Raw genomic sequence first — 27,518 nt, forward strand, 5'->3', positions numbered from 1 at the left:
GCGCAACTGTCACGATTGGGCTTCAGTTCTTAGTTTTCCCTTTTTCCTGAGTTCCTAGTTGCCCTTATTTTGTAATAACTTCCTGTGTTGCTCTGTTCCGTCTTCAGTTGCTTTCCATTATCTCTGCATAGCAACGTTAAATATATTTCGACCTGCAATTGGGTCGTCATCTCTGCATCCTGGGGTCGGACCGTAAAGCTCTCAAGCCGGAATGTGACAGAATGACTCGACCCTCTTCAAGGTTCCACAAACCCCGGCTCCCGTGCCAAGCTGAGTGACGGCCCAGATTCCACATAATGGAAAGCAACTGAAGACGGAACAGAGCAACACAGGAAGTGAATACAAAATAAGGACAAAAACGGTAAAACTAAGAGCAGTCACGACGACAGTAACGTTTGCAACAGTCAGTCATCGGACAGTAGCGGAGGGGTAAGCATTTTTGAACGACAAAGGTCATGACTTGATGAAAGGTCGTTCTCAAGGAGAAAGATCCTCACTTTGTCGCAAGGACACAAGCAGGATGCAGGATTCGAACTGCAAAACTTAGGGTTACTGATGAGCTGCTGGTGCCTAAAACCCAAAGACCTGGTGGCACGCCGCCCTTAGCTTGACATGCTAACTACGTATTTGGAACTTTTGAAGTTACTTGACTAGATCGTGTATCCGGATTTACACCAGCGTGTCACGGTCCAAACGTCCCACCCAACAACAAACATCTTAGCGGCGGTACCGTTGCGTCAAGTCGTCAAAAGTGAGCATGGTTTTCGGTGAAGACGCACTTTTTGTCTTCTTTGCTCCGTCACGCAACAAGAATGTAGCGCTTCACGCCGTTTCCTTGTTGAGCGCTGGTCAACTACGGGATTCTAGGAAAGAAAAACGAGGCTTTGGACAAAATCCTGCACTTTATTCCGAGCAGCTCTGGAGTCACGGACGCGGAGGTGAAGGGGGGGGGCAAACAAACCCTGATTGTTTCTTTTGTTTTGTGTTGATTTCTGAAGCGATCGATCGAAGCGACGGTCCCCACGACGCACTTGGGTACAATGGTTGCGTGGCTCCCTTCATCGTCCCCCCGTTGAAATGTACCCCATGACCACGTAGAGATGTTTGTTTTTGACGATGCGGATCAGCGTTAACTGATTTCGGGGCCCATGTCGGAGGGCTGGGGAGCCAGCGTTTGAAAGCATTTAAAGCGGCCGACGTGGGGGGGTAGAGGAGGGGGACTGAAGAATGAAGGGGATCACCATGCATTTTCTTGAAAGACCACGACCAAGGTGGAACGCAATAAGATGATTGTTCTGATTTGGACACCATTGGTTCCACAAGAACCGACTGAATAATCTGATCTGGGGTCAGACTGCGGCCATGGTGAAAGCTCGGTTGATGTTCTTTTAGTCCCTTTTAAAGATAAACGATACGGTCAAGGACTTCATGTTGCCTTTTTAAAACAAAAACAACAATAAAACACGCTACCGTTCATGATGATAACTTCATCATTACAGATTTTTATACCACTTTTAGCAAGCATTTTCACGCTCCCCGGGCGACCGCCCCCTCCCGACGCAATGGCTGCCCAGGGATCGGAGTCGTTGCTGGTTGGGGGATTATTGTTCGGAATATTGTTACCGCTGATTGGAGGTCGTAGAGGCAGAAGGGGGGGCAGTACTGGGGGCCACGCGGTCAGGACAGGGAAAGACCTGGGTTGGACTCTGGGTACTCCGGTTTCCTCCCACATTCCAAAAACATGCTAGCTTCATTAGCCACTCCAAATTGTCCATAGGTATGAATGTGAGTGTGCATGGTTGTTTGTCTATATGTGCCCTGGGATTGGCTGGCCACCGGTCCAGGGTGGACCCCGCCTCTCCTGCTAAGACAACTGGGGTAGGCTCCAGCATACCCCAACCCCAGTGAGGATAAGCGGCATAGAAAATGAATGGCTGGATGGAAAATGGGGTGCAGTACTTGGATGCAATCAGCAGGGGTCTCAGCTACTTTCCTGTCTGGAGAAGGACAGCATGCCCCCCCCACAACCCCCAATCCAGCTATGCTATAAAACAATACCTGTGCGGGAAAAGGCCACTGTTGCAATATTTGCCATGAAAAATGAATATTATAATAATACTCCACAATCATTGGCCCATACTACAATAATCCCTCGCCGGCTTCATGGCTCAACTCGGCTGTAAACAAAACAAAACATTGGAGAAATCCTGAGGCTGTCACATTGGTTGTAAACGTCAACAAAGTAGCCATTTGCTGTTTTTGATCGTCAAAAAGTCCGGGGATATCATCGGAAATCTTGAGTCACTTAGAAAGTATTCCGTTTCTAAATAAGGAATCCTAACATGCGGACATTCCCTCATCCCAGTCGGGTCAGGAACCAATTAACGGCCATGAACGAGGGATTACTGTAGCTGATGGTGGGGGGAAGGAGGGGGGGCACAGTATAAACCAGGCATCTACTACAAAGATTGTATCAATCTTGGCGTTTTCGCACTCGTCTCCTAGTTTCACCAAGCAAGCGACTTGTGGGCGGGGCTTAAGAGGAAGAGAAAAACCAAATGTGAGGATTCCGTGGAGATCCCTGCAGGACGGACACAGTTGTGAATGTTTCTTATTCCTACTTTCAAATCTTTTATTTGTGGTTGTTTTGAAAGAAAACGGCCGTGACGCTGCGAGGCGACGAGAGGAGGAGTAGGAGGAGTAGGAGGAGTAGGAGGAGACGCTGAAAAGAGATTTCCATTTGTCATGTCAGTACTCGTGCTATGAATACCGTTCTTGTTGTCTGTTTTATGTGAAACACACGTGTCGTTCAGATGGACGTCCTTCTCTCTCTTGTTTTTTTTTTTCTACAGCAGAAGTGTTTGCTCTATTTAATGTGACTTGTTGACGATGTGAAGACGTGTCGTGTACATACATCCAAATGCAGCATCGACAATGACAGGCGTGTACATACCGTAGTTTTGCCGTCACTACTGTAGCTCCATGCACTGTTTTGGCAAACAACACTTGTCCCTTTTTTCTTTCTCTCTTTCTTTGTTGTTCTTTTTGTTTTGGGAAAAAGACGTGTAAATAGTGCTGATCACCAGAACAACACACTGGACACGACGACAGCCTGGAAACGGTGCCATACTGCTGAGTCTTCTAACGTGTAGGCGATAAAACACGCGGGGAGGGAAGGTGGACACGCTAAGGACGGGGTCGGGTGTTTTCGGTGGGCAGGTTTGTCCTACGTGCTTCTTTCCTTCTTGCTAATACATAAAAGATCTCAGTGATCACGTTGTGGGGGGGGGGGGGGACAAAGAAACACACCAACATGTCGCGGGGCGCCCTGCAACCTTTTGTCAGTGACGACGTACCTGTGGAGCCCCAACACGTGACGGTGCTTTGTGTAGCATTTTAACATCAATAAATCATTGCCACATCACCTTCACGACTTTCATTTACGGCGCCGCTGACACCCTTGGGTGGGAATGGGGAGGGCTGCCTCGTGGGCACCAATCGGAACGCCCATCACCAAAGCTGTGGCTCGTACGATGGCGGCCTGCGGCCTGGTGTGAAACCCTAACCCTAGTTGGTAACCGAAACCCTAACCCTAGTGGGAAACCCTAACCCTAGTTGGAAACCCTAACCCTAGTTGGAAACCCTAACCCTAGTGGGAAACCCTAACCCTAGTTGGAAACCCTAACCCTAGTTGAAAACCCCAACCCTAGTTGGAAACCCCAACCCTAGTTGGAAACCCTAACCCTAGTTGGAAACCCTAACCCTAGTGGGAAACCCTAACCCTAGTTGGAAACCCTAACCCTAGTTGAAAACCCCAACCCTAGTTGGAAACCCCAACCCTAGTTGGAAACCCCAACCCTAGTTGGAAACCCCAACCCTAGTGGGAAACCCCAACCCTAGTTGGAAACCCCAACCCTAGTTGGAAACCCCAACCCTAGTTGGAAACCCCAACCCTAGTTGGAAACCCCAACCCTAGTTGGAAACCCTAACCCTAGTGGGAAACCCTAACTCTAGTTGGTAACCGAAACCCTAACCCTAGTGGGAAACCCTAACCCTAGTTGGAAACCCTAACCCTAGTTGGAAACCCTAACCCTAGTGGGAAACCCTAACCCTAGTTGGAAACCCTAACCCTAGTTGGAAACCCCAACCCTAGTTGGAAACCCCAACCCTAGTGGGAAACCCCAACCCTAGTTGGAAACCCCAACCCTAGTTGGAAACCCCAACCCTAGTTGGAAACCCCAACCCTAGTTGGAAACCCTAACCCTAGTGGGAAACCCTAACTCTAGTTGGTAACCGAAACCCTAACCCTAGTTGGAAACCCCAACCCTAATTGGAAACCCCAACCCTAGTTGGAAACCCCAAACCTAGTTGGAAACCCCAACCCTAGTTGGAAACCCCAACCCTAGTTGAAAACCCCAACCCTAGTTGAAAACCCCAACCCTAGTTGGAAACCCCAACCCTAGTTGAAAACCCCAACCCTAGTTGGAAACCCTAACCCTACTTGAAAACCCTAACCCTAGTTGGAAACCCCAACCCTAGTTGGAAACCCCAACCCTAGTTGGAAACCCCAACCCTAGTTGGAAACCCCAACCCTAGTTGAAAACCCCAACCCTAGTTGGAAACCCCAACCCTAGTTGGAAACCCCAACCCTAGTTGAAACCCCCAACCCTAGTTGAAACCCCCAACCCTAGTTGAAACCCCTAACCCTAGTTGAAACCCCTAACCCTAGTTGAAACCCCTAACCCTAGTTGGAAGCCCTAACCCTAGTTGGAAGCCCTAACCCCCCCAATTTCAAACCCTGGTGTGAAACCCTAACCCTAGTTGGAAACCTTAACCCGAGTTGGAAACCCTAACCCTCGTGGGAAACACTAACCCTAGTTGGAAGCCCTAACCCTAGTTGGAAACCCTAACCCTAGTTGGAAGCCCTAACCCTAGTTGGAAGCCCTAACCCTAGTTGGAAGCCCTAACCCTAGTTGGAAGCCCTAACCCTAGTTGGAAGCCCTAACCCTAGTTGGAAGCCCTAACCCTAGTTGGAAACCCCAACCCCCAATTCTCAAGTGACGTTAAACATCTTTCTCAGACAAACATTAACATTTGATGACATTTCCAACAAAGTTTGGATGCTTGGTACAAGCTATTGACTCACCATGCTAGCTGCTCTTGCTGCTCCTGCCGCCAGCGTCCTTGTCCTCGTCCTTAGTTCCTTGAAGGAAGATTCATTTAGCCGGTTTAGCTGCTTCAATTGTTTTAACAGGTTTAGCCGCCTGTATTGTTTATTTGCAGTTAGCAAGCAGCTCACACAGTTAGCCAGTTTGCGAATGAGATTGACAATGGTCTACAGCCAATCATGACGTAGAACACAATGGGCGGGTTCTCCCTGAGCCAATACTGTTGTGACTCTTGCCTGTTGTAGTTCCTAATATGCCAACAGGCTTGCAAACACAGACCAGCGGGAGCCGCACACGGCTTCAACATGAGTATATAGCACCCTCTACCGGTAGCAGTTGTAAATACAATAACATACAACACCAAAGACGCTGTGTTGAGCAGGTTACATTAAAAAAATAGTGATAGTTACTAGTAACTTCTAAAAAAAAGTAACTGAGCTACTCCACTACAAAAGTAACGACACCAGTAAAAGTAAATATTCCCTCCACAGCAAAGACGGGTACTATTACAGGGGTTTGCATTTATTGCAGTCGACAGGTTTTCTGTGGGTTTGAGTTGCTCACACAAGACGTGGACAAAGTTTTTTTTCGGGGACATAATGTACATTTTACCTTTGACTTCAACGAGGTTAAAGTTGTGTCTGTACTCCATTTGGCAAACGCTGTTTGGACTTGCTCTAAACACCCGCCCACCCAAGTTCTCTGATTGGCTGAAGACGCAACCTTTCTAAACCTTAGCCAATCCTCGTTGCTTATGTGCTCTTAAACACCCGCCTACACAAGTTCTCTGATTGGCTGAAGACGCAACGTTCTAAACCTTAACTAATCCTCGCTGCTTATGTGATCTTAAACACCCGCCCACCCAAGTTCTCTGATTGGCTGAAACTACAACCTTTCTAAAACTTAGCCAATCCTCATTGCGTATGTGCTGTAAACACCCGCCCACTTAAATTCTCTGATTGGCTGAAGACACAAATCGTACTAAACCTTAGCCAATCCTCATTGCTTATGTGCTCAAAACACCCGCCTACCCGAGTTCTCTGATTGGCCGAAGACGCAATCACTGACGTTCAGTGAGAGAGCTTGATTTTGTATTTTAGTTTTCTTGTTAAATTCAATTTTAGAATGCTATATTTGATTGAAACGTCACCCGATCCAACACCTTCATCCTCTAGCCATCAAACACCCCCCTTTGAGGGCCAGCATTCGGTTTTAAGCCTTTATTTAAACAATATTCCAGCCAGTCTTCCATAAAACAGATTTTTTTGAATTGAGAACAGTAAATATAATTGTTTACATATTGAATTGTTCTTCCAGACGCATGCTAGAACTTTTCTGACCTGCATGAGAAGCTCATGCACCTCCATGGTCCTGTTCAAGAACTCCAACAGATTGGGATGTTTGCACCTTGATATAAAATAGTGTAGCTTTTAGCAGACATGGAGAGAAGGATGTCCATCAACAATCCTTTTATTGTAAACAAACAACCGTAAACAACAGTTCGTATTGGAGAGTAGAGCCGCTGCTGGAGAGGTGGCTCGGGCATCCATCTTCCCGGACGCCTGGTGAGGTGTTCCAGGCATGTTGGCGAGCCCGGACCTCCCCGACGAAGACACCCGCCACCCGCCACCCGGATAGATGTCTTGATCACAATAAACGGATGAATGCGGTAGTTAGAATAAAAAAACTTTGTGAGCCAATAAAGAAAACACAGGACCCAGACGATGATAATCCAGAAGGTGTGGGGGGCTTACCTGCAAGGGGGGGCATGAGGATGCTGCCTGGGGGAGCGCTGCGGAGGCTTCCCCTCGACAACGGGGACGACTCGTGTTTGAAAGGATTTAGCACACGTCGCTGACACCCGGCTTGGGGGCGCCGGTGCGGACGTCTTAAGAACATGCTAGCTTCCGCTGTGGGGCGGCTAATATTTGAGAATGGGAAAAGTGCGGCAGAGGAGATGAGCGGAAGGCGGTGGCGAGTCCGTGCGGATGAGGGGCGGGTCGGCAGCCACGCATCCGCGGGACTGGGAGAGAAAGCAAGGCGACATATGGAGGCGGTGGCGTTAGGGGCACAGTGCGTCAATACCTGCAGGGGTGAGGACCAGCGCCTGGAGGAGGTCCGACAGGGACACGATCCCTCTCACCACATCCTCCGTGTCCACCAACACCAAACGGTGGACCTGGTCAAGCCACCACACGTGCATGCAGCGTTACTGCTCAACTTGGGCTCACGTTTCCTTCAGGCCATCTAGTTTGCCGCCTAAACGGGCAGGTTATTCTGCGTTTACGACGCCCTGACTTTTCTCGGAAAAGAAAAAGCTTCCAACCTCAGCCCCGGCGATGCGGTCGATGATGGCCTCTAGAGTTTCGTGGGGGTAACATTTGAGCACGCCCTCCTTCCAGCAGGCTCGGGAGGAGACCGCCTCCCTCATGGTCATGTTCAGGTTGTTGTAGTTCTTCTGGGCCGCCAGGTTCTTCAACGCAAACACACAATGAGCCGCGGTCGCCTCGCCGGCCGTCGCCGCTGCCACTGGAGGATGTGGACACTTACAATGACGTCGAACCTGGAGTAGAGCGCCACCACTTTACCTGAGGAAGAAAGAAGACTAATTAGCGGAGGCTGCAGACGACCACCACGCATCTCAGCAGACACCATGAAGACCACCTTGCTCGTTGACGACAGGCAGAGCAGACACTCGACGCTCCACAAAGATGCTCAGAGCGTCGTAGACCGACGCCGATTCTTGTACCGTCGCGATCTCTTTGAAGGTACCGATGGCCAGCTCACGGATCTGCTTCTGCAGGAACCACGGCTTGGGAATCATGGAGCCCTGATGGAGGCGGTGGAGAAGAACCTCTACCAGCTTATTGTCATCCATCCAGGTCATTGTACTCTCAGGATGCCTAGACCGTTCATCTTGCCCTGGAAGACCTTTGGCCTCTCATGCCAGCAGGATCCATCACTTCACCCCAAAGACTAGATAGGACAGCTGTAGTCTAAGCTCCTGTCCTATCGAGTCTTTGAGGGTCAAGTGATGAAACCTGCCAGAATGGGAGGCAAAGATCTTGTTTGGGACAACCTGAGGGGTCCAGCTGTCATCCCCTCTGAGGTATGTAGATAGGACATCTCTCATCAAGAGCTGTCCTATCAAGTCATTGAGGGTCAAGTGATGAAACCTGCCAGAATGAGATCTGTCAGATCTCATTTGGGATAACCTGAGGAGTCCAGTTGTCATCCCCTCTGAGCCAGATAGGACAGCTCTCTTCAAGAGCTGTCCTATCTAGTCTTTGAGGGTCAAGTGATGAAACCTGCCGGAATGAGAGGCCAAGCATTGTTTGGGACAACCCGAGGAGTACAGTTGTCACCCCCTCTGAGCTAGATAGGACAGCTCTCATCAAGAGCTGTCCTATCTAGTCTTTGAGGGTCAAGTGATGTAACCTGCCGGAATGAGAGGTCAAGATGTTGTTTGGGACAACCCGAGGAGTCCAGTTGTCATCCCCTCTGAGCTTGATAGGACAGTCCTTGATGAGAGCTGTCCTATCAAGTCTTTGAGGGTCAAGTGATGAAACCTGCCAGACTGAGAGGCCAAGATCTTGTTTCGACAACGTGAGAAATCCCACAGGAGCGCTGAGGAACATCACAATGGTGTTTGCTTACAAATATGTGCAGGAACTTGAGGATGCGTTTGTGCGTCAGGATGTGCAGGACGTTTCCCGACGCCGGGTCGATAACGGGAAGTCGGTGGATTTTGTTCTTCAGCAGCGAGTAAATGGCATCGAAGAGACTGCGGGGATGAAAGCATGCCACTGAAAGCCACGCCCAATAACTCGGTTTGAGAGGGGCTCCTGACCTGGCCCCCGGGGCGATGCTGATGAGGCGGTCGGTGGAGTACTGAAGATAGATCTCTGGCATCGGAAAGGAGAAAGACGCCAACATGAGAGTGGAAGCTACAACGACATAGTTGCGTCATGCGGGTACATGCCTCGCCACGTCTCGATCTTGTGTTCTTCCAGCTCGTAGATCTGAACCTGAAGGACACAAACATCTTCATCATTCTACCCGCCATGTTTTTCCCAACCCCCAAAACCCGGCGGCTCACCAGAGGAGACTTGTAGTAGCGATGAAGAATGTTGATGAAGTCAGTGATGGTCAGCATACCTGCACACAAACACCATGCAGACCAACTAACTCCAAACTAACTCACCAGAAGAAAGCTGATATCTTCTAAGAAGATCAATCATGGATCCAAGATAAGAAGTATTTCTACAGAAGCTCGTCCTACCAGGTGCCTTCCAAATGTTCCAAAAGGAGGAAAGTGCGTCTCACCAACAAAACTCTTCCGCTTGCTGTCCCAAAGCGGTGCTGCTCTCACGCCGTTGGCCACCAGGGCGAAGAAAGCCTTCTTTACCTGCACGGGAACACACAAAGCCAACATCCGATACCTGCAAGCTGTCCTATCTAGTCAGACTACACATCATCTATCTAGTCTTTAAGCATGACCTCAGGAAGCCTGTACTGATGACGCCAAATGTCTTCTCAGACAACATGAACCGATAGGACAGCTCAGAATCAGCCTAGAGCTGTCCTATCTAGTCAGACTACACATCATCTATCTAGTCTTTAAGCATGACCTCAGGAAGCTTGTACTGATGAGGTCTAATGTCTTCTCAGACAACATGAACTGATAGGACAGCTCAGAATCAGCCTAGAGCTGTCCTATCTAGTCAGACTAGACATCAGCAGATGAGATCTGTCCTATCTAGTCTTTAAGCATGACCTGATGAGCCCAAATGTCTTATCAAACATGAACTGATTGGACAGCTCAGAATCAGCCTAAAGCTGTCCTATCTAGTCAGACTAAACATCAGCAGACAAGATCTGTCCTATCTAGTCTTTAAGCATGACCTGATGAGCCCAAATGTCTTCTCAGACAAGATGAACTGATAGGACAGCTCAGCTCAGCATAGAGCTGTCCTATCTAGTCAGACTAGACATCAGCAGATGAGATCTGTCCTATCTAGTCTTTAAGCATGACCAGATTAAGACTGTTCTGATGAGCCCAAATGTCTTCTCAGACAACATGAACTGACCTAGAGCTGTCCTATCTAGTCAGACTAGTGCTATCTAATTACTGTTATCTAATGACTGCTCGGATGAGAGGCCAAACGTCTTCTAAGACAACGTGGACGGGACAGCTCAGCTCAGCCTAGATCTGTCCTATCTAGTTTTTAAGCCAATACAGTCCAGTTGCATGGACTGAGAACCAAGGACCCGGATAGAGCACCGATGTCCTGGCTCAAGAACCTAGACGTCCAGCACCTGCAGGGTGGTGTCAAAGATGACCAGCTTGGAGCTGGTGGGAATGGCGTCGTAGCAGCTGTGATGCTTCATGAAGTTCATGTAAATGAAGGCGTCTCGCTCCAGGCCTGCAGGGGGCGCTTGGACATCCGTTGATGGGGCGCCAGCGGCTAGGAGAGAACACACAGATGAGGGTGCTGGTTTGAAACCAGCCTGAAGTCTTCATTACCTCCAGTCGCCATGAAGGCACTGTCCCTCTCGTCTTCGTCCTCGTCCAGCTCCATCTCAAATAATGCCACCTGGGAGGGGGGCAAGCACATTCGGCCAAATCATTAGAAACACCATCCTGCATACTAAATACACGCAACAATCAACCAATGAGATGCGAGATCAGCCTGTGACAATTAGTGGATGAAATGGTTAGCATGCAGGCCACACAGCTGGGAGACCCAAGTTCGATTCCACCCTCGGGCCTCTCTGTGTGGAGTTTGCACATTACCCCCCCATTCCAAAAACATGTTAGCTTCATTGGCCACTCCAAACTTGCACCAGGCCAGGCATATTCGCTGTTTTGCTTGCTGTGCTTTTACGCCCAAACTTGTCCCCCCTTGGACAGCTGTTGTCACCACATGTCTATTTTTGGGACCCCCCTAACTGACAGGGGCCCTTGGAATTGTCCTAAAACCCGTGGGCCCCCCCACCTGTCTTGGCAGACTTCCACGGTGCTGCAGCTCTAGTACTGGCTGTCCTGATTGTGTCAGCGTACACAAGCAGGACAGGAATCCTAGGATCAGTGCCTTGATCCTCTTGGGCCTGGTATTAACCGGGCAAGTCCAAACACCCCCCCCGTCACTACGAACTCTGACAACCTGACCAGGATCGGCTGTCAGTGATGAAAAGCTGAGCTGGGTCTCAAATGCCAGTCCGCACCTTTCACTTCTTGACCCGGTGGGGGTCCGCGTGGGAAACACCCACCAGTACTTTTTATCAGTGTGGAGCATTTTACTGGGATCTGGCCTCCTCTACAATGGGAGACTTGATTCTGCCTTGACGACTCTTGCAAGAACTGATTGAGGTTCTTGGGATCAGGAACACTAACAGTCTATGCACACCTCAACAACTAGCAGCCCAACCAGACAAAGTCTCACCTCTGCAAGATGGTCCATGTTTGGGCGGTCTAGCTGGTCTGCAAGTGTGCCAACGTCTCACACCTCACACCCTCGACCCACGGTGCACCAGACACATCTGGAAGGTTGGTAGTTCCCCAGGTTGGTGAAGGAGAAGAAGAGATTGAGCCAACCGAGCCCGACAGTCTGGGCAAGGCTGAGGTCTAAATCTGGATGGAGTGGTTGGGAGGTCTGCGGAATTCACTGCAAAATAAGGGGAGGCGAGAACAGGGAAAGGGGAGGGGGCTAAGCTAAAAACAGGCAGGACACAAACACATTAGGAGCACTTACAGGCTCGCTCAAGGCTTGACAGCCCTTCAAGGGATTGGATTGCACTGAAGGAATTTTGCTTTAAATCCAAGAAAGCCCCGCTTTAGGCTGCTTTAGCATTTCCATGTCAACAATATGCAAAGTAACGTGGATATACTTAGAGTAGCTAGTGTACAGCTGGTGTACTAGCATAGCTTTAGTGTCCATCATTGTGATGTCATGTTTAAAAAGAATTCCTACCCGCACTGTGACATTCTGAAGAGCTGTTCATTTACTGGTGGTAGTGATGTCATGGTCTGGGGCTGCACGAGTGCTGCCATAACTGTAGAGCGGCTATTCATAAAAAAATGAAATAAAAAATAATAATTCCAAGACATACTGTGACATTCGGAAGAGCTGTACCATAGGTGTTGGTGGTGGTCTGGGGCTGCATGAGTGCTGCCACAACTGTGGAGCAGCTATTCATAAAAAAATGTAAAAAAAAAAAAAAAAAGAATTCCAACACATACTGTGACATTCTGAAGAGCTGTTCCATCAGTGGTGGTTGTCTGGGGCTGCACGAGTGCTGCCGGAATTGTGGAGCTGTGGTTCAGTAAAAAAAAGAATTCCTACACATACTGTGCCATTCTGAAGAGCTGTTCATCAGTGGAGGTGGTCTGGGGCTGCACGAGTGCTGACAGAATTGTGGAGCGGCGGTTCATGAACCACAAAAAAAGAATTCCTACATATACTGTGACATTCTGAAAAGATTTCATTGACTGGTGGTAGTGATATCATGGTCTGGGGCTGCACGAGTGCTCGTTCATAAAAAAATAATAATTCCAACACATACTGTGACATTCGGAAGAGCTGTACCATAGGTGTTGGTGGTGGTCTGGGGCTGCATGAGTGCTGCCACAACTGTGGAGCAGCTATTCATAAAAAAATTTAAAAAAAAGAACAAGAATTCCAACACATACTGTGACATTCTGAAGAGCTGTTCCATCAGTGGTGGTTGTCTGGGGCTGCACGAGTGCTGCCGGAATTGTGGAGCAGCGGTTCATAAAAAAAAATCCTACACGTACTGTGACATTCTGAAGAGCTGTTCATCAGCGGTGGTGGTCTGGGGCTGCACGAGTGCTGACAGAATTGTGGAGCAGCGGTTCATAAACCAAAAAAAAAAAGAATTCCTACACGTACTGTGACATTCTGAAAAGATTTCCTTTACTGGTGGTAGTGATATCATGAGTCTGGGGCTCCATGAGTGCTGCCAACACTGAGGAGCTGCGGCTCATTTTGAAAAAAATGAGTTCTAACACGTAATGAGACACTTAAAGTGTCTTGCTGAGAAAGATGAAGGTGACAGAGTGGACAAGTCAGTCAGTTTGTAGTAAGATGTAGTAAGATGTAGTAAGATTTAGAATCCACTACATCCTCTACAGCGTGTGAAGAAAATGTTAGTGAAAGAAAGAAAACATGGCCGTGCAGGAGGTAAACAGCGCGTACAGTACGCAGTAGGCAGGGACTGGTGTTGGGGGGCTCCAGCCGCTTTATAGTACGGTACTATTAATACATGGGCTGCCTGTCAGATATTAATAGTTTACAAGCACATCCTGTTGCTCCCTCTGCATGCCACTTGCTCCTCTTGTGGAAATACTAAATCAATCAATACAAATAAACATTGATTAGTTGGGAGAGGAGCTTTTATTTCTTTTCAAAGTGTCATCCTGAGCAACATTTTAGCTGTTGTCTTAGTAACAGAAAGACAAGCTTTTAATATGACACCCGTTATGCTAGGAAGATATTCACACCATTTTTTTTTTTAATCTCTCTGGAGAGCGTGGCGTGCAAAGACGGCATTGGAAGTCGACTTTTAAAGGCTTCATATAAATAATCTGCATGGGTGGTTTGGTCTCGGTTGTGATTGGATCCACTTCAACAGCAGAGGTAGCCGGAATAGTTCTGGCCATCCAATCCGAAGGCACGAGAGGACCGCGACATGAATGCACCGACACCTCTTTATCATGCGTGGAGGCGTGGACGTGCTGTCCAAGTAAACGGAAAGATAAAACACCGCCTACATTGCAAACATGTCAATTCAACTAAAGTTACGTGATGTCTTTGAACGCAACCCTTCATGGCCCATAAAGTGTGATTCTGCTACTATTAGACTAGCGTTAGGCAAATGTTTTGAGTTTCAGTCTTTTAGCTCAATTTTCTTTTCATTTGACAGTCCTAATTTTTACTTTTAGGGCTGTCATGATTAAAAATGTATTAGTCATGATTAATTTGTTTGAAAACTGTGATTAATCTGAACTATCAAACCATATGACAGCCTTGATAAAATATCAACATGTCTGAAACTGATATTGTTATTGTATTTTGTCATTCATTTTATTTAAATAAATATACATTTATATAAATACATTTTATATAAATAATTATTTATATAAAATTATTTTTAAATATTTATATAAATAAATATAATTTTTTTAAATCATTCGACAGCTGATTTTATTAGGGATGTCATATGATTAAATATGTGTCATCACATTTTTGTGCAATCACATAGTAAAGAGGCTGTTGTGATGTTCGGATTGTCCCTGAATGCATCTTGCGGTAGCGACGATGAGGAAGTCCCACCCTGAGGCTGAACGGACTGGAGATGGGTTTGGGAGTTGGAGATACGCACAGTAGACGGTGCTGGTCTTGTGTCCCAGTCGGGATAAATTACTAACGAGCGTGAGACTTAACGGAGAGGCGTGGCTTGCCATGATGCGTTAAAGATGTTAAAAAATGTAGTTATTGCCAATAACGCTCTATTTTTGACAGCCCTATATTTGATACGTTTGATCAGGCTGATGACGGCTTCCGGTAGTGTCGGAATGCTACGTCCCCTCTAGGGGTCCCCCCAGGTAAGCCGAGTTTGGGGTCCAGCAGTAACGGAAGGAACAGTGAATGAGGTGGACTTGAGGCGGTACCTGAGGACCTGAGGGACAGAAAAGGACCCGGTGTTTGGTCTGTCTGGTGTCAATCAAGGATGACAGGAATGAATGGCGTGTGTAGCTCAAAAGGTGGATTTGACTCCTGGAAGACCCACGTTAGGACCACCAAAGTACACATGCCATACTTGCTAGAATACAACAGTACGGTCCTGTGTATGAACCCCTCCCATTTTGGGTGTGACCGTTCCCAATTCTCGGTTCGGATAAATAACGGAGATGTTCAGCTGGTGTCCATCTCCACCTCCATGGACCGTCTCATTTGGGCCGGGCATGGGCTAAGTAAACCCTGAACTCGGTGTGGGTGTGGTGGGTGTGGAGGCCTCACAGGCTGGGCTGAGGACTGGCGCAGGCGCTGCTGCCGACACTGGACCCGGGGCTGGACTGCGAGGTGGGCGGGTTGGGGACAAAGGAGTCCGTGTCGGCAGGATCCGTCTGGTGCTGATGGATGACCACCACCCTGGAAGAACAGCAGCGGGGTCAGGAAGTGGTCACATTTCCAGCTCCGAAGCACCCGTGTGCACACCTGGGTCTGGGCGGATTGACGGGTTCTTCTCTGTGCTGCTCCAGCTTGGAGATGTAGCTACACTTGGACCACTGCTTGGACGCAGACGCTGTCAGGTTGAGGTTCTGACTCGAGGATGCTAGTGTTTTTATTTACCGTATGAGCAGGATCGCTGGTACCCAAATGAACTCCTTTCTGACACCAAGTCCTGAGCAGATTGACACCTGCACAAAAACACAACGCCTGTAGCTAGCTGCCACTCGGGCGGCCTCATCTTGAAACATGATCCCTCCGCATCAAATAGTCTTTATCGATATGAACTATATGCTTGTTTTTCATATCGTGCTTAAAAGAAATATCGATATATCACCCAGCCCTACCATAGGGGTGCTATATCACGTCCAGAGGGCTCTAATAATGTTAAGTGTATTTTGAAGGTGGTAAACAGGTTTTCAATGTCTTGATGTCTCTTATTATGTCTACTATATTGGCTAATAGCAGTGTAAAGGTGACTATAGGGGTGTTATATCACGTCTAGAGGGCTCTAATAATGTCAAAAAGTGTATTTTGAAGGTGGTAAACAGGTTTTCTATGTCTTGATGTCTCTTATTATGTCTACAATATTGGCTAATAGCAGTGTAAATATGACTATAGGGGTGTTATGTCATGTCTAGAGGTCTCTAATGTTTAAAAGGTGGGTTTAGGTGGTAGTAAACAGGTTTTCAATGTCTTGATGTCCCTTATTATGTCTACTATATTGGCTAATAGCAGTGTAAAGGTGACTATAGGGGTGTTATATCATGTATAAAGGGCTCTAATAATGTTAAGTGTATTTAGAAGGTGGTAAACAGGTTTTCTATGCTCCAAGTAGGGAAATATTCCATTTAGAAATAAGACATCCTGCTTTTACCCCCCTTAAACCAGGATTACTGTACATTCAGTGATAGATAACGTTCATTTAGTATCGCTTATTGATGTCGGAGCCAGCATATAAACCACATGGGATCAAACCTTTACTCCTGTTCTTCCAGTACTTCCGTTCCCACTGGTCCAGCACCATGTTGAGGTAGCGCGGACACTCGAAGAAGCGCAGGTAGCGAGATGTCGACGGCGAGGGGAAAATGCGTTCAAACTCCCCGCGGCGGTTGAACTCGTCCTCCGTCTCGGCGAGTACGCGGACGTCGCTGGGGGTCACGACGTCCAACACTGTCGCCAGGAAGTCCTGAAAGATTGTGAGCATGAGGTACCGGCATAAGACAAATTTGATTAGATTCACTTAGGAGTTTGCGTACCTGGTCAGCAAAGTGCTGTTTGAGGTAAAAAGCCCGTTTGACCTTCTCGTCAACAGAGACCTCCAGGTGGGTGGTCTCCCTGCTCCCGCCACACAGACTGCAGGGACAATAATGGTAACACAATCAGCAACATATTCACTGAGGCAGGTCACAACCCCCTCCCCTACCTGCTGCTGGAGCTGGACGTGCTGCCGCTGGGAACGTCCTCTCGTTGAGGAATACGGAAACCCGCCAAGTTCAGCAGGTCTCGGACCATCTGGCCCTTCACGGCGACATCCAGCGCCGTGTTGGAATGGAGGCTAACACATAAAAAACATTCCCCAACAATGGGCCATGCTAAATGATTGGACACCATGCGCCACAGTAGCAACCCCCCCGCGGACCTTGGATGTTACCTGGGTGAGATGTTGACCTCCAGGATCCAGGGTTTGAGGTTCTCGTCCAGCATGATATCAAAGCCGAACAGCTCATGACAGCTGTACGGCGTCCGCACGTGCATCTTGAGCAGGGAGTTGACGTACGGTTCTGACCTGACGACACACACGAGACGCTGAGTCCTGTCATGTCAACCATCTTGCAGCTGCGGTTGACTCTCTTACGCGATGATGGTTTTGATGACGATGTCTTTGATCTTCTCCCAAATCACCGTGGTGTCCACTCCTCTGGAGCCCAGATACTGCCACAAGGCCTTCAGAGCCCTAAAGCATGCAGATACACGACTTAAGACTATTGGGCATATCTGAATATGGATATCCACCATCTCCGTTTGCCGATATTCTTTTGGCAACCTTTGTTGATGTTCTTTTGGAGACATTTGTTGATGTTCTTTTGGCTACTTTTGCTGTTATTCCTTTTGCTACGTTTGCCGATATTCTTTTGGCTACATTTGTTGATGTTCTTTTGGCTACTTTTGCTGATATTCTTTTGGAAGCATTTGCTGTTATTCCTTTTGCTCAGTTTGCTGATACTATTTTGGTTACTTTTGCAGATGTTATTTTGGCTACATTTGCAGATATTCTTTTGGCTACATTCATTGATGTTCTTTTGGCTACTTTCGCTGATATTATTTTGGCTATGTTTGCTGATATTATTTTGGCTACGTTTGCTGATATTACTTTGGCTATGTTTGCTGATATTCCTTTTGCTAAGTTTGCTGATATTCTTTTGGCTACATTTGTTGATGTTTTTTGGCTACTTTTGCTGATATTATTTTGGCTACGTTTGCTGATATTATTTTGGCTACATTTGCTGATATTCCTTTTGCTAAGTTTGCCAATATTCTTTTGGCTACATTCGTTGATGTTTTTTGGCTACTTTCGCTGATATTATTTTGGCTATGTTTACAGATATTCCTTTAGGCTACGTTTGCTGATATTCCTTTGGCTACATTTGCTGATATTCTTTTGGCTACATTTGCTGTTATTCCTTTGGCTACATTTGCTGTTATTCCTTTGGCTACGCAGCCATTTCCGTAACGAACGGCCATACAGCACGTGTTTATGCCGCATTACCATTTGTGTCCCTGGCAGGCCTTGTCGTTGCTGTTGGCCTGATACTCCGAGTTCTTCTTGTTCACGCTGTAGTTGGTCAGGTGCATGAACTTGTTACTCAGCGTCTTCATGGAGGACGAATACCTGCAGACACAAGAAGTGGGCTCCATAAAACCGCAGCAGCTTTTTGGTAAAACGTCAACTATGGAACGTTGGTTTGTGTGAGCGCTGACTTGCAGCTGGCGAATCGAACCAGTCCGTCTGAGAAGATGTAGATTCTGAGCGGGTCGTAGCAGGTCACGTAGACGTAGATGCGCAGGTCGAACTTGTTGCCGCTGATGAGGTAGGGCTTGTGCAGATACCTGAAACGTAGTAGTACCACCAGGCAGATGATGAACACAGTATCACTTCTTAAAGGCAACCTATTCAGATCATCTTTCGGCCCTTTGTGTCGAGTTGTGGGCACGGAGAGTGCACAGAGAGAGGCCGATCACGTGTGTGATGAAGGAATTCTGACACGTATGATAAAGACTTTCATGGTTTTAGTTCCCTGAGTGACGGCAATGAATGACTTGTAGTAGGCTGCTCTTATCAACGTTCCCTACACGGCATTGACAATGGAATTTATGGTATCGTCCAGCAAAATTTGTTATGATGGCAGTCCCGGTTGGAAGCATAGAACTCCATGTCTGGGTAAAATGGGTCACTTGGAAGTGAGGGATCAAAGAACATACAGTGAGAACTTCCGTCCGTATTGTTGACTTACTTCTGGACCAGAAGGGACTTCTTGCGGGGCATCTGGCTCCATTTGTGAATGACCTGGATTCCGATTCCTCTTGCCGAGGCAGGCTGTTGGGACATAAATGATAAACACGGCTGGTGAGTGAAATTGACTCTGGAGTTGCTTATCCATTAATTATGGCTTGAAATCAGCTTCTTAATGAGTGTAAGGCGTCTTTGATATTTTGTTGTTCTTTCTGTTAATGGGCTTTTTAAGGAAGTCAATTTTCTTCCACTTCCTGTCATTCCAATTCCATCCTGTGGGCAGCAGCCAATGAATTCCAAAGTCGGAATGTTGCACAAAGGCTGCTGCAAGTGTGGGTGCAGAACTCTGTACGCGTGGTGTGAAGTTACAGGTTTGATGATCCATTTCTGCCTGGAGCCGTCCTTCCAGGCCTTGCGTAGCAGCAGGATGTCCTGAGGGAGGACGAAAGTGCGAGGGAAGAAGTTGAAGTCCTGTTTCCCAAAGCGGACCTGCATCTTGGACAGGTTCTTCCACAGCCGGTCCTTCCTGCCGATCTGGAATGTTCCGGGGAAGTGGTTCAACTGGGGAGAAATGGAGGTGTCAAGTAAATGCAAGCCAAATTCCGGGGAGCGTGAGGTGCTCACCTTCTGGTGCTCTTGGAGAGTCTTGAAGCAGGGAGACTTCATGTGGTGGCCCCAGGAGCCCAACCAGTCGTGGCTTTCTAGACGACGGAGCGGAATCCATCCATCATTTCTTTATGTCATTTGATACCAACACTTACAAAAAAAACTGCTTTTTTAAACTTAAAGTGAAAAATGACCTCACAGCGAGGAGACCAAAGTTCAATTCCACCCTCGGGCATCTCTGTGTGGAGTTTGCATGTTCTCCCAGTGCGTGCGTGAGTTTTCTCCGGGTACTCCGGTTTTCTCCCACATTCCAAAAACATGCTAGGTTAATTAGCCACTCCAAATTGTCCATAGGTATGAATGTGAGTGTGAATGGTTGTTTGTCTATATGTGCCCTGTGATTGGCTGGCCACCAGTCCAGAGTGGACCCCGCCTCGCGCCCAAAGACAGCTGGGATAGGCTCCAGCACCCCCGCAACCCTCGTTTCTTGTTTTGACATCCGTCCATCCGTGCATCTTTTCCGCTTAAAGGGGACCTATGACGCTTTTTCCACCTGGACTTCCATATATGGGCGTGGCTGTAAGCCAGTTAAGCTCTCTCCCCTCTCTGCATTTGTTTTTTCCGATTTACTCGCAAACTCCAAACTCCTTACTCTTGGTGATCTTGAAGTGCGACCTCCCGATGGTGTTCTTCACAACATTGGGCGTGACGGTGCTTAGTTTCCACTTCAACAGTTGTCTTTGCTCCTCGGGCAGCATTTCCACTGGAGGTCAGAAAACACAAAGCTGAACCCGGCAGGCTCCCGCTACGCAACAGTGGTGTGGGGACACGCCTACCTTGCTCGTCGGCCGTGCTGAAGTAGAGCGTGGGAGCCATGTGCGGGAACAGGCTGGGAACCAGGGCCGGCTTCCTCTCCCGCTGGTCCTCCACCTCCAACGACATGGGCTCTTCAACACTGGAGGGACCATGGAGAAACGGAGAAGCAACGGTGAAATGGATGCACCGGTACAACGTGTGATGCATTCAAGTGTTTCCCGCAGGACTCCAATCTATTTGTGGCACTTGTGGATACGCGGCACAGAAGATGAATGGATGGAGATTGACAAAAAAAAATTGCAAGTTAACAAGAAAAAGGTGTAATTTTACGAGAATAATGTCATATTATGAGACGTAACATAATTTTAAAATAAGTCAAAATATTAACGGGAAAAAAACAAGAATAAAAACAATAATAATAAAATAATAAATATAAATACAATAATAGAATAAACTTGGATTATTAAGAGAACATTTTAGTAGCATAACCAAACAAATAAAGTTGTCATTTTTAGGAGATGCAAAATCAAACAATTATGAGAATAAAGTCAGAATATTATGAGACATAACATTTAAACATCGTAATATTATTTAAAAATGCTCCTGAAAAAAATTACGTCAAAATATTAATGAAAAAAAAAAAGAAAAAAGTTGCAATTTTATAAAATATAATAAATATAAATACAATAATCTTGGATTATTAAGAGAAAATTTTAGTAGCATAACCAAACAAATAAAGTTGTCATTTTTAGGAGATCCAAAATCAAACAATTATGAGAATAAAGTCGCAATATTATGAGACATAACATTTAAAAGTCGTAATATTATTTTAAAATGCTGCTGAAAAAAATTAAGTCAAAATATGAATGAGAAAAAAACAAGAAAAAAGTTGCAATTTTATAAAAATAAATATAATAAATATAAATATAATAATCTTGGATTATTAAGAGAAAATTTTAGTAGCATAACCAAACAAATAAAGTTGTCATTTTTAGGAGATCCAATATTATATTATATTATTATATATAATTCATAATATTAAGAGGACAAAGATGATTTCAGTTAGGTGTTTGAATTATTGGACAACCAAAAATTGGGGAAAAACAGCGGAATTGATCCTTTTTCATCAATTTCACAAAGCTGACATCCTTTCATATTTCCGTACGAGACCCTCGCTGGGAGACGTAGAATGATCGTTTTGATATCGCTGACCAAAGTCAGACTACGTTTGTTTTTTCCGGTGATATCGTGACGACGCATTCTCACGAGCTACGCTGATGCGTCCAACGGAATGTAAAAGCAAATGCACTCACATGACGGTCATATCGGAGGAGAAAAAGAATAGAGAGATGAAGGATGAGTGGATGATATTCTCTCCCTGCTCGCAAGTCAGCTTCCTTAACCTTTCCTCCATCAGCTACATCTGGCAGGCCGGAGCGCTGTGTGTCTACGTGTGAGTAACCTTGGTGACCCCTCAACAATCGAGATGGGGGCCACAATAGCCGTGGATCCGTCTGGCTTGAAGGGAGGAGCGCCCACGAGTGTTTGGTGGGCACGCGGCGCCAACAACAAGGTGGTCCACAATGCTGCAGAGCTTTCCACCACGCTCTGCTGCCTTTCAGACCGCCTCGCACAACAATGCCCCGGCAGAGAATGGACACACACACCCGACCCGTGGACGCCTGCTTTATGCCATCCGGGTGGGCGGGGACCCGCCAATTAGACACCACCAGCAGGTACCGATTCATACGGGACCGTTTTTTTTTGCCTTTTTTTTGGTCAAGTAGTTCAAATAAATTATCTGCAAAAAATGCGAATTATACTCCAGTGCGACTTATCGTCCAGAAAATACGGTACTAACATTGTTACGCCCAAGAGCTACGTTACTGCCGTCGTGAAACCTCGCCACAGCGGCTAGCCTGCTAGCGACTAGATTCACCACACGCTCACTCACAATGCCTCAGGCTACTAGCCAAAGGTAATGCTACATCGTTTTGAAGCTAGGTGTAGCGTTCCGTTCTATGTTGCGATGTGAAATCGGTGCACCCAGGAAGAAGTATGACATGTTACCATGAATGTACCCGGTACTACATTAAACATGCCTTTCCACATAAAATGGGTGTGTCCCATTATGTGCATTCATTAGCTGCCTCTTTTTAGCTCTTGCATCTATTTTGAACGTTATTTGTTATTTTTGTGTGCGTGCTTATCAGGAGGCTGTCCTCACCCAGCGACGGGCACGGTGGAGGAGGTACCGTTGACGAAGGACGACTCGGAGCAATCTGAAAAGGCGAATACAAAATGAGTCAGCAGCCCGCCGTCACGACGCCGCCGCATTTTGAAGTCTTTACCGTCATCGCTGCAGACGTTCTCCTGCTCGTCGGGCAGCAGCTCTTCCTCACCTCCGTCCACCTGCATGACACACTCGGGGCTGGAAGCAGACGCGCCAGTAAGGAGAAGACTCCCACCACGACAACAACGAGAACATCAAATCTTACCCCGTATCTTCAGACCGTCTCAGCGGTGGGCTGGAGGACGTCCGCGGAGACACGGTGGTTCGTACGTGTCGCTGCTTGGTGAGGCGGATGGCGGAGATCTTGGTGGTGACAGAGCCCATCAAGGAGCCTGTGGGACGGGTAGATTGTTAAAATCGTGTCTCCACCTGCCAGGTAGGTGTGGGTGTGATTACCTGGCGGTCCCGTCTGCTCCTCGCCCGGTGCGGCATCGACACTGTGGACGTTTGGCACATGACTGCTGTGGGATGTGGCGCCGGGAGAACCGAGTCCCCCACCTACATTTCCTGGTCTGTCTGGTGTACTTTGCGGGTGTTTGTGGCTGCCATCCGGAGGCGGAGAAACGGCGACCACTTGCACCGGATTGTCTGCGGCGGCTGATTTCAAGTGGCAGTTTAGTGCTGGGATGGCGTTGGTCGCAGCTTTTGCCACCTTATGGCTTTTGCTTGCATTTGTTAGCGCTCTCGCGCCCACTTTAGCGCCATCGAGGCCGGGTGGTTCCTTTCTCGTCGCTGCCCCCTGCTGTTGGGAAGGAGTAAGGCGTACAGGAGGCACTGAAGGTGTGGTAGGACTTTCAACGGCTTCAAGCTGGGGAGACAACAAAATGGAACACTCTAGAACAACAGAGAAGGGAGAACAACATTTTGGACTATTTGTACTATGTTCTGGAGGGAGTACAGACCAAATCATTGGGAAGGTCAGAGAAGAAATTGTCACACTAAAAAGATGCTTTGATAATAGATTGTCCTTGAACTTAAATAAAACTAAAATCATGCTGTTTATCATGAAAATAGAAATAGACGGTGTAGACATTGAAAGGGTGAAGGAAAATCCATTTCTGGGGATCACAACAGATGAAAATATGAGCTGGAAACCTCATATTACAAATATACAACATAAGGTGGCCAGAAATATTTATATACACTCTTTATTGCTCTCTGGTTCTACCATATCTTACTTATTGTGTGGAAATATGGGCTAATAACTATAAAAGCAATCTTCACTCATTCGCTAAATGTACTGCAAAAAAGGCCAGTAAGGATAATTCATAATGCCACCTACACAACTCCTTATTTCTAAAATCACAAATACTTCAACTTGCTGATATAGTTCATCTTCAAACAGCTAAAATAATGCATAAGGCTAAAAATAACCAATTAGCTAAAAATGTCATCCAATACTTCTCTACAAGAGAGGAGAAATATGATCTCAGGGAAGAAGTACATTTGAAACACTTAATTTAAAAACTTAAACTATATTAGGAAAGCAGGAAGTGAACAAATGTAACAGTTAGTGATTGGAAAAGTACCAGATGGAGGGGTAGGATTTATTAAGCATTGTTCATTAATGCATTTATTAATGCATGTTCAAATGAAATTAAACCATTACCATTACCATTACCATTACCATTACCATTACCATTACCATGAGACACAAACCTAATCTTGAGTGGAAGCAAAGAGACTCACCTGTAACTTGGTCAACTGCACTGTGGGACCTCCTTGAGGGACGTCCTTATGATAAACACCAATCACGGTGTCCCCGCTGGGGCCGACCCGGGCGGCGTCACTACTGGCTATCGACCCGTTTGAATTCAGAAGGCTGTTCGTCTTTGGCGGCGGGGTTGCGGTCCTACTTGGCACGGCTGTGGACTGGCTCTGGGTCCTGGTGTTGTGACCCTGGGCCGGCGAGGCAACAGCGGAGGAACGAGAGGGCGGCGCTTTGGCGTTCTCTCGACAAGCATCAGGCACTCGAGCGGTTCTAACAGTCTTAAGGTTGACAGACGTGGTGGGGGGCGGGGCTGCGTCACAGCAAGGCCGGGGCTCCCCGCCTCCCCAGGGGGTGGACTTGTTGGTGGGCATGGCACTCCCAAGAGGAGATGATGAAAGCGCTTCTCCGCTTTGACGGACACTTGCCTTCGCAGTCGTCAGCTCCGACTCGATGAGAAGTTCCTGGCAGTCTTTGCGGATGGGCTTTGATAAGTACCGACAGCCACCATCACTGCTGAGCCGCTTCAGGTGTCCACAAGGAGGACCAAGCCATAGACTCCTGGTAGGCCTCAACTTTTTGGAGCGGTTGGAAAGCAGATGGCGGGTCCTGTTAGCTTGATGATGTTTCTGCTAACGCTCCTAAAAGGGAAAACATCAGCTTCAGATTGCATCAAAGTGAAAAGCGGGGAGGCCTCCCTTCCTTGGCCACTCCAGCCTTGGACGCTGTGGAACAAAACACACTTTAGGCTGGTTGCTAGCCCACCTTAGTCGCATGAAATGTTCTACAAAATGGCAAAAAAGGCATAAAAAACACATTGATTCTAGTATGGGTCATTTTTGACCCACTTATGGAAGGTTGGGGCAGTAATACAAAAACACAAATTTCTTAAAATGTATAAAAGGTAAGTTAAAAATGTGAATGGCATGATATCAAAAACATGTTTTTTGAGGAATACCTGGAATATGAAATGATGAAAAATTTTCATTACAAAGATATTTCAAGAAAACAACCTGACCGGGTCATTTTTGATCCACTTATGCATCTAAGGCAGGGGTGGGCAAACTACGGCCCGGGGGCCACATCCGGCCCGCCAAGTGTTTGAATACGGCCCACCCAATCTTTCCAAAGTATTTCATTTAAACTCAACATACAACCTGGCATCATGGCCTGAGCCAACCTTTTGATGGTTTTATCAATTTCGTTTTTTGACATGGTCTGTTGTTTACAAAGTGCTCCTGAAAAAAAGGGACACAAGCACATAATAATAATAATAATTATTATTATTATTAGATTATTAGATTATTATAATTATTATTAGAACTATAATGATTGTTATAATTATATTAATGCTAATTATATTAATTATATATAATATTATTGTTATATTTGCATATTTTACATAATAATATAATTATTATTTTAATTTTATTGTAATTATTATAATATTTTATTATTTTTAAAATATTTAAATATAAATATAAAATAATAAATAATAATAGCAGATTGCATGACAATTTTACAGATACAATAATACCAGGTGGACTGTTACGTGTAAAATATATAGTCTCCCCCCCCCCGTAAAGGGGAAGTGCACTTTTTGGGAATTTTTCCCATCATTCACAAATCCGTATGTGAAACATGAAGACATATTTCTTTTCCTTTTGCATTCTAACGTGAGAAAACGAGTTAATACGAGCTACTGTCGGCGACACAGCATGATGGACCCACCACCAAATGCTACTGTGGGTAGCAAGTGTTGTCTTGGAATGCCGTGTTCTTCATCCGCCATGCATACCGCCACCTTGGCATGTCCAAATAACTCCATTTGACTTTTAAATGTGATTTAGCATACTTCAAGCGACATTACTAACACCCAGTATAGTATCGCAGAATACTACATATCATCACAATGCCTGACTGTGTCTTCTGAATGCCTCAGATTTGTATTTTATTTTCATTTTGCCATTTTTATGCATGAAAATGGCCAAAAAGTGTATATTAATAACAATAGGGCATATACGTATGCTACTAAGAACAGAGCTAAGCAACAAAAGTATGAATGCGATGTGGTTATCAAATCCAGCCTGTCAGGGATTAGGTCACGTGCACAAGAGTTCCCATTCAATGGAACTAAAACCCGGACAATCGAATCACCAACATGGCAGGAGAGGACCCGGGGGAAGCAGGACGTTTGGTCACTGTGGTTTTAATATGATAAATAAAATATACATGACCATATTGAAGCTGGCATTGATGTCCCAAAAGTTGCTCACGACGACAAAGTTCCAGTGGCATGTTAACGTGTGGCTGACGTCATGTCAGATTCAAGACGGTTACTTTACACAAAACTATACTTTAAAAGGCGTTGTCCATGTTTAGGTTTTGAGTTTTAAGGTGTTATTTGTGTCTCGGAGAGCGGACTCTATCAGCAAGCAAGCTAGCTGCCTGGCAAGCTACTTTCCACTAGCTTCCTTTGGTCTGTCGGGGCACCCCACGCCATAGCAACCACGAACACGGCTGCTTCATCAAAGGCATTTGTACAACATGCTGCTAAAATGTCTACAACTTACCTCCTTGGTCCTCCTTAAGGAGCCGGATGTTGTTTCCTACTTTCACTTTTGTTTGTTTTCCAGGAGCGACTCGCTCACATGGTGGCAGGATACGGCCGTACGTACCCACGTACACGTACTACCGGAGTGACGCATCACGGCAAGCAAAAGATCGTCTATTTTCGGTTATGATTTTGCTCACGTTTCGGCTAGAGCGCCCCCCAACGGCTTCTGGAGTCACGGCAAGCACAGCAACCTCATCTGTTTTTATATATTACAGTATTTTATTTTCAGGGTTGCGTTAAAAAGTAAAATTCACACCTAGAAGTAGATTGGATGATTCCCCCCACTTAAATCTGTGTACTAATTTATTTTATGTTTTGATCGAATCTATTCAATGACTGAATGAATGAATGTAATGACAACAATAAAGTCATTACTTGTAGTGCTAAGGTTTCGTCGCTAGAGGGCGGCAAAGAGGCAGGTACAGTCCCTCCATCGTTGTCACTTTAACTCTTCATGACTTGACTCGGACATTAAAATAGTGCAATAGGGAGCTTATATTTTATTTATATTTTTTAATGTTGTATTAAGAAATTGACGTGTTT

The 27,518-nt window shown here is 46.4% G+C and overlaps 2 protein-coding genes and 1 long non-coding RNA gene across 6 annotated transcripts; 1 reads left to right on the top strand and 2 right to left on the bottom strand.

The window, feature by feature from the left end:
* Positions 1-6,374: 6,374 nt before the first annotated feature.
* On the bottom strand, positions 6,375-11,754 carry prkag3b (protein kinase, AMP-activated, gamma 3b non-catalytic subunit). 2 transcript variants are annotated; one of them, XM_058082378.2, is made up of 14 exons: positions 11,615-11,754; positions 10,696-10,765; positions 10,488-10,636; positions 9,495-9,576; positions 9,268-9,326; positions 9,151-9,196; positions 9,019-9,073; positions 8,826-8,952; positions 7,833-7,998; positions 7,719-7,756; positions 7,495-7,641; positions 7,254-7,347; positions 6,923-7,089; positions 6,375-6,810 (listed from the first exon to the last, which is right to left on the bottom strand). In XM_058082378.2, the coding sequence occupies exons 1-13, from the start codon at positions 11,630-11,632 to the stop codon at positions 7,058-7,060; spliced, it is 1,083 nt and encodes a 360-aa protein (XP_057938361.2). In that variant the 5' UTR covers positions 11,633-11,754; the 3' UTR covers positions 6,375-6,810; positions 6,923-7,057. The 2 variants fall into 2 exon arrangements, with proteins under 2 accessions (XP_057938361.2, XP_057938355.2); XM_058082372.2 differs by having other exon boundaries at positions 6,376-6,810; positions 6,923-7,191.
* Positions 11,755-12,841: 1,087 nt separating this feature from the next.
* Positions 12,842-27,047, bottom strand: ttll4 (tubulin tyrosine ligase-like family, member 4). 3 transcript variants are annotated; one of them, XM_078795313.1, is made up of 21 exons: positions 26,932-27,047; positions 24,340-24,999; positions 23,047-23,458; positions 22,856-22,982; positions 22,709-22,788; positions 22,585-22,639; positions 20,378-20,496; positions 20,194-20,304; positions 19,560-19,636; positions 19,305-19,496; positions 18,937-19,019; positions 18,404-18,532; positions 18,192-18,314; positions 17,280-17,378; positions 17,076-17,210; positions 16,848-16,979; positions 16,681-16,777; positions 16,400-16,610; positions 15,545-15,612; positions 15,410-15,480; positions 12,842-15,343 (listed from the first exon to the last, which is right to left on the bottom strand). In XM_078795313.1, the coding sequence occupies exons 2-21, from the start codon at positions 24,730-24,732 to the stop codon at positions 15,208-15,210; spliced, it is 2,850 nt and encodes a 949-aa protein (XP_078651439.1). In that variant the 5' UTR covers positions 24,733-24,999; positions 26,932-27,047; the 3' UTR covers positions 12,842-15,207. The 3 variants fall into 3 exon arrangements, with proteins under 3 accessions (XP_078651439.1, XP_057938353.2, XP_057938354.2); XM_058082370.2 differs by having other exon boundaries at positions 24,340-25,083; XM_058082371.2 differs by lacking the exons at positions 22,585-22,639; positions 22,709-22,788; positions 22,856-22,982; ... (1 more) ...; positions 24,340-24,999; positions 26,932-27,047 and adding an exon at positions 21,671-21,819.
* On the top strand, positions 21,882-23,665 carry LOC144901545 (uncharacterized). The gene is made up of 3 exons (XR_013629600.1): positions 21,882-22,093; positions 22,571-22,933; positions 23,027-23,665. It is a non-coding gene; the product is annotated as an uncharacterized LOC144901545 (long non-coding RNA).
* Positions 27,048-27,518: the final 471 nt, after the last annotated feature.

This window comes from Doryrhamphus excisus, linkage group LG12 (assembly GCF_037039965.1).
Source record: "Doryrhamphus excisus strain RoL-2023G ecotype Guam linkage group LG12, RoL_Dexc_Guam_v1.1, whole genome shotgun sequence".
NCBI lineage: Eukaryota > Metazoa > Chordata > Actinopteri > Syngnathiformes > Syngnathidae > Doryrhamphus > Doryrhamphus excisus.

What these genes read in the sequence shown, in the direction of transcription:
- ttll4 (XM_078795313.1), bottom strand. Translation starts at nt 24,732, where the DNA reads ATGCCCACCAACAAGTCCACCCCCTGGGGAGGCGGGGAGCCCCGGCCT. An exon ending in GGAGCAGACGGGACCGCCAG is followed by an intron (nt 22,983 to 23,046) that starts GTAATCACACCC and finishes CCCGTCCCACAG; the next exon opens with GCTCCTTGATGGGCTCTGTC. An exon ending in CCAGCGATCCTGCTCATACG is followed by an intron (nt 15,481 to 15,544) that starts GTAAATAAAAAC and finishes GCGTCCAAGCAG; the next exon opens with TGGTCCAAGTGTAGCTACAT.
- prkag3b (XM_058082372.2), bottom strand. An exon ending in ACTCCAGGTTCGACGTCATT is followed by an intron (nt 7,642 to 7,718) that starts GTAAGTGTCCAC and finishes TTTGCGTTGAAG; the next exon opens with AACCTGGCGGCCCAGAAGAA. An exon ending in ACCGCATCGCCGGGGCTGAG is followed by an intron (nt 7,348 to 7,494) that starts GTTGGAAGCTTT and finishes TGGCTTGACCAG; the next exon opens with GTCCACCGTTTGGTGTTGGT.